Genomic DNA, 6,286 nt, shown 5'->3' on the forward strand with positions numbered 1-6,286 from the left:
TTGGGTGTGGCCTGTTATGCTAATGAGTTCCTGCTGGGCGTGGCCAGCTCAGGAGCCAGCCGGAACTCCGTTCCTGTGCGTTCCTGCCCCAAAATAGCCTTGCATTCATTCATAGGTTTGCCATAGGTCGGAAGGGACTTGACACCCACGCACCTCCCGCTTTGCAGCCCTCATGTGAGCTATGGCTGGCCCACCCCACCCCCTGCCCATGGCTCGCGCCATCGCTTGCTCCTGCCATGCCACGGGGGCCAGACGTTGCGTCCTGGAGGATTGTGGGAAACTCCGTGGCACTCAGCTTTGGCATTTGCTCTTTTCATAGGGAGTATTGCAGACGCGTCCTGAGAAAGTCGCACTCGGATTGCTCGGCCTACGCCCTGTCTTTTGACTCCTCCGTTTTTGTCATAGAGAATTCCAGGAGGAGGGTGGCGGTAGAAGCGACGCTGGAGAACCGAGGGGAAAATGCATATAGCACCGTTCTAAACATTTCCTTCTCGCGAAACCTGCAGTTTGCAAGCTTGATCCACAAGGTAAGGAGCGCCTCTCTCTCTCGCAGGGAAGGAGGAGCCGGTCCGCGGGCAAATCAGCCGGTCAGACTGAGCGTTGAGCCTTGGGGAGAGCCACACCGTCACAGAGCAAACTGGGTGCTGAGAAGCCTACAATCTGTTCTCCCAAACAAGGACGTTTCAGGAGAAGGCAGTTTGCATCAGAGGGGTGTGTGTGTGCGCATGTGTGTGTGTGTGTTTGTGTGGACTGCTTCCTCCCACCTGTCATGTTCCTACTGCAGCTCCTGCCGAGCGGCTTTGCCCCATAGGTAGGCTTGCCAACCTCCAGGTGGAGCCTGGAGATTTCCTGGAATAATGACTAATTTCCAGACAACAGAGCTCAGTTCGACTGGAGAAAATGGCTGCTTTGAACATAAGAGAAGCCCGTGTTGGATCAGGCCAGTGGCCCATCCAGTCCAGCACTCTGTCACACAGTGGCCAGAAATACCAGGTGCCCTCAGGAGGTCCAGCAGTGGGGCCAGGAGGACACTAGAAGCCCTCCCACTGTTGCCCCCCCCAAGCACCAAGAATACAGAGCATCCCTTGCCCCAGACTGAGGGTTCCTATAAGAACATAAGAGAAGACAATGTTCAGGCCCATCCAGTCCAACACTTTGTGTCACACAGTGGCCAAAAATACCAGGTGCCATCAGGAGGTCCAGCAGTGGGGCCAGGACACTAGAAGCCCACCCACTGTCCCCCCCCCCCCAGCACCAAGAATACAGTGCATCACCTGCCCAGCCTGTGAGTTCCTATCTATACATTGTGGCTAATAGCCACTGATGGACCTCTACTCCCAGGATGATCTTGGGAATGCTCCAGCCATCTTTCTTGGAGTGAAGATTCTCTTGCAGAATAAAGAGTATATCCTGCCCTAGGAGGGCTTTTACTCCATTCTGATTCCAGCAGTGCCATCTGCAGTATTAGTTTAACTTAGAAAATGTAATTGAGAAAATGTAATTTAGAGGGGGGGGGGACCTCGTACTGAGATAAGGCATAAGAACATAGGAAGAGCCCTGATGGATTATGCTAGTGGTCTATCTAGTCCTGGTATCACATAGTGGCCAACCAGGTTCTAAGAAGGACCAAGAGCAGGGCATAGAGGAGAAGGCCTTCTCCTGATGTTGCTTCTTGGCACTGGTGTTCAAAGTTTACTTCCTCTGAATATGGAAGTTCCTTTTAGTCACCATGGCATGTAGCCACTGATTGACCAATCTTCTATGAATCTCTCTAACCCTCTTTAAAGGTGTCTGTCCTTGTGGCCATCACTACATCTTTTGGCACCGAAATCCCCGTTTTAACCACTTGTTATGTAAACAAGTGTTTCCTTTTGTTTGCCCTGAATCTACAGCCCATCAGCTTCATTGGATGCCCTCAAGTTCTAGTGTTTTGGGAGAGGGATAAAAAGTTTCCTCTGTCTACTCTTTCTATCTCAAGCATAATTTTATCAAGCTCTATGCTCTGCCACTGAGCCACGCCCCCCTCCCCAAAGGGAGGGGCTCCCCTCTTTCTCACAGGGAGAAGTGCACTTGAGCATCAGAAGCGAACTCTGTGGCTGCACACTTCCGGGGGCTGCTCCTCAGCCCGGGATCTGTCTGCACTCTGGTCCTTCCCGTTCTCTTCTCCTTCCCCGTCTGGATCGCAGAAGCATTTCCTGCCTCTTTGAAATTCTAAGCGAGGGCCTAGCTTGCCGAGAGATTAATTGAGCAATATGGGACCAATAAAAGAACAGAAAGCCGCCCCCGGTTCCCGTTTCCACTCCCGCTGTTCGTTCGACAAATGCACGTCTCCGATACGGATGTGTTTGTCTGGGAGCCGGTGTGGTCCAACTGGAAGGGAGTTGGGCTCGCTAGCAGAGAGCCCCGACTGTGCTGCCTTGGGGAAATCATTACATTGAGAGACTTTCTGTCCTTAAATCATGGCAAATAATCATGGCCTACCTCACACGGCTGTTGTGATAGCCAAAGAAAGCCGGTAAAGCCCTTTAACACTTAAAGACCCCAAAGTTGTTGTTGTTGTTCAGTCGCACAGTCGAGTCCGACTCTTCGCGACCCCATGGACCAGATCACGCCAGGCTCTCCTGTTTTCGCCGTCCTCTGAAGTTGGCTCAATTTCATGTTCGTTGCATCTATGACACTGTCTGACCATCTCATCCTTTGCCGTCCCCGTCTTCTCTGACCTTCAATCTTTCCCAGCATCTTTATCATGGCCAGCTTTGCATAGAACGCTCCCTTGATTTCTCCAATTTTCTTCAAGAGATCTCTAGTCCTTCCCATTCTATTGTTTTCCTCTATTACTTTGCATTGTTCATTCAGGAAGGCCTCCTTATCTCTCCTTGCAAGGAGAGACCCCAAAGTATCTGGTGTCTAAAGCATCTGAACCTATCAGAACGATGTGCTGGGTCGGCCTGAGGAAGAATTTTGTGTTACCCAGAACACCCTGCACCTGAATGGGATCGGGCAGGTCTCTGTCAGGACACCAGAGGAGCTTCTGCTAGTGTTAGATCATCCCCAGAAGGCCAAATGTGTCGTTTTATCTATTTTTGGGATACCTTAGGACCAGTGTTCCCTCTAAGCTGAGTCAGTGTGAGCTAGCTCACAGTTTCTTTGCCTCCGGCTCACACCCTTCTGCCTTCGCTCAGGAAGGAGGGCTCCGGAGCAAGCTAACTGATGCCGTAGCCCAATCGCTCGCTCTCAACTTTGATGCTGGTCGCTCACAAAGTAGAATTTTTGCTCACAGGACTCCACAGCTTAGAGGGAGGATTGCTTCGCTTAGGTCATTCCTTTTGTGCTCAAAGCAACTCGTAGCCGCAACAGCATTTTCACACCTGGATGATGGCTGCTGAGGGCCCTCCAGGTGGGGGAGCCCATCTAGAGAGACGGTACCCCACCCCCAGCCTCTGGGGTTTCCCTTTGCACAGGGGAGAAAACTTTCTGCGCTTTACACTGCAGGAACTGGTTTCCCACATATCCACTTGCTGTGTCTTAGGTGGGTTTGCCAGCCTCCAGGTGGGGCCTGTGTAACTTCTGGTGTGACAATTGATCTCCAGACTGCAGAAATCAGTTCCCTTACAGAAAATGGCTGCTTTGGGGGGGGGGGGGGGGTACCGGTGGTTAAGCCAGTTTGGTGTAGCAGAGCCAGTTTGGTGTAGTGGTTAAGAGTGGTGGACTCTAATCTGGGAGAACCGGGTTTGATTCCCCACTCCTCCACTTGCAGCTGCTGGTGTGACCTTGGGTCAGTCACGTTCTTTCGGAGCTGTTCTCTCAGGAGCAGTCCTCGAAAGAGCTCTCTCAGCCCCACCCACCTCACAGGCAATGCTCCCTCTAAGCTGTGGAGTCTTGTGAGCAAAAATTCTACTCTGCGAGCTACTGGCCTTAAAGTTGTGAGTGAGCGATTTGGCCGCTGCATAAATCAGTTTGCTCTGGAGCCACCCTTCCTGAGCTGAGGAAAAAATGTGTGAGCTGGAGGCTACAAAACCGTGAGCTAGCTCACACTAACTCAGATTAGAGGGAGCACTGCTCACCGAGTGCCTGTTGTGGGGAGGGGAAGGGAAAGGAGATTGTGAGCCGCTCTGAGACTCCTTTGGGTAGTGAAGGGCGGGGTATAAATCCAGTCTCTTCTCCTCTCTTCTCCAAGGGAACTGATCTAATTCCAGGCGCTCTCCAGGCCCCACCTGGAGGCTGGCAACCCAACAAAGTGCTCCCGGCCCCAGGAAAGTGGTTAACGAATCCAAGCTATCCCATCCGGATCTATCTTTCATTCCTCCCTCCTCTCTCTGTGGCGTTCAACCCAAGCGAAGTTTTATCCCGAGCGGCCTGCCTGCCTACGGCCAAGTTTCAGTCCGAGGCGAATTTTTCCTGCTGCATTATCATCCCTCCGCAGCTGAGGGGCTGGGGCTGGAAAAAGCGCCACGGATTTGAGAAAGGCCAGCCGATGCCCGAGCAGATGTGCTACCCGGGACGGAGTGGGGAAGGCAGGGTGGCCATTGCCAAGCATCTGCTCGACACTTGGGGGACGTGAGGCGCTCTGCTGAGCTGACAGCCGGCCGAGAAAGCAGCCAGCATCTGGGAATGTTTTGTGTGTGTGTGTGTGTGTTTAAAAAGAAAAAGTGTCTCTGGTTTATAATTTTTATACGGCAGTGTCCACGTCAGCTGTTCTGTCGGCCTGCCTCTGGTGTGTCTGGCCCCTGGCTGGGGATTTTTCTTCTGCCCCGCAAGTGGGCGTGTGGGGCTGCTTCCCGTGGAGGATGCTGAGAACAATGAGGGGGCAAACACATCAATATGTATTTATTTATTTATTATTTGAACTTGTACCCCGCCATCCCCGCTAAGGCAAGCTCAGGGCGGCAGACATCATAGAAGCACAATAACAATAAAAACCGTAGACAACTAAAAACAAGTCATCAAACAGTTCAGTAGAAGAAGAAGAGAAGAGATTGGATTCATACCCCTTGCCCTTAACTACCCAAGGGAGTCTCAGAGCAGCTTACAAACTCCTTTCCCTTCCCCTCCCCACAACAGACACTCTGTGAGGCAGGTGGGGCTGAGAGAGCTCTTGACAGAAACTTGCCCCAGTCCAAGAGTTCCCAGGACCCTGCAACCCTACACGGTAACTGCCCATGTCGCAAATTAGTGTGTAAAAAAGATGGGCCATCTGCTCTACAGTCCTTTGCAGAGAAGTCTGAATTGGCTCTACAATCCACTTCAGAGGCTCTTGGGTAGAGAGTCCCATCTCCAGGGGTGAAGCGCTGGGCGTCCAGGGGCAGGGCCTTTTCAGCGGTGGCGCCAATTTCTCTTCCCCAAGAGGCTGCCCTGGGGCCTTCCCAGTTGGCATTTCAGTGCCTGGCCAAAAGGGGGGAAGGAAACCCTTTTCTTTTTTGCCGTGTATTCGGCTACATTTCCCCGGCCTTTGCTGTCGGTTCCGTTCCCCGATGGTGGTTTTGATTAAGTTGGTTCTGCTCCCTCGGTGGTGGCTGCGGCTGGCTGTCCTGGGCCGTCATCGTTCCGCGCGGCTACTCTTTCGCAATCTGCTGCTGTTTAGTTTAAACGTGCTTAGTTTAAATTACTATTTGTGGTTTTATCGGCGTGTTTATTATTATTATTTTGTTAACTTTCCTATAAGCCACCGTTGAGCAACCGGATTAGGAAAAGGGGGCCATGTTTGTCTTTTGAATGCCGCTTGACGGATGCCCCTGGCTTGCTGGCACCATTTGGCTTGTGTGATGCCCCTTGCAAGCCCACAGGGGGCAGTGCTGAGGCAGGCACAGCTCTGGTTGCCAGCTCGGGGTTGGGAAATACCTGGGGATGTGGGGGGGGTGGAGCCTGGAGAGGGTGGGGTTTGGGGGAGAGGAGAGGTCTCAATGGGGCACAATGCCATAGAGCCCACCCTCCCAAGCAGCCCTTTTCTCCTGGGGAACTGATCTTGGTCGTCTGGAGACCCATGGTAATAGTGGGAGATCTCCCGGTGCCACCTGGAGATTGGCAACTCTAGTCTCGTCAGTCATTGTGCCAGGCCTAAACGGAGGTAAAGTGGAGCACGGGTTAATGACCTGCAGGGGTCATTTCGTAGAAAAAGAGGTGCAGGAACTCATTAGCATGACTTATTAGCATAACGTATTTGCATATGCCACACCCCCTGACATCATCGGAAGTGTGTCAGAAGGCAACACCCACCGCTCAGGCTCCGCTGGACTGTTTTGGATTGCTATCTATGGGGGGGGGGACGTGCAGATCTGTCCTCTCATAC

The 6,286-nt window shown here is 52.4% G+C and overlaps 1 protein-coding gene across 1 annotated transcript in view; it reads left to right on the plus strand.

Moving 5' to 3' along the window:
• Nucleotides 1–6,286, plus strand: part of ITGA11 (integrin subunit alpha 11) — a 164,405-nt gene that overhangs the window by 115,158 nt on the left and 42,961 nt on the right. Inside the window, exon 23 of the mRNA XM_015414591.1 lies at nucleotides 320–527. Coding sequence (XP_015270077.1) covers nucleotides 320–527 — 208 coding nt within the window. The remainder of the gene's footprint in view (nucleotides 1–319; nucleotides 528–6,286) is intronic.

This window comes from Gekko japonicus, unplaced genomic scaffold, assembly GCF_001447785.1.
Source record: "Gekko japonicus isolate JY-2015 unplaced genomic scaffold, Gekko_japonicus_V1.1 scaffold698, whole genome shotgun sequence".
Lineage (NCBI taxonomy): Eukaryota > Metazoa > Chordata > Lepidosauria > Squamata > Gekkonidae > Gekko > Gekko japonicus.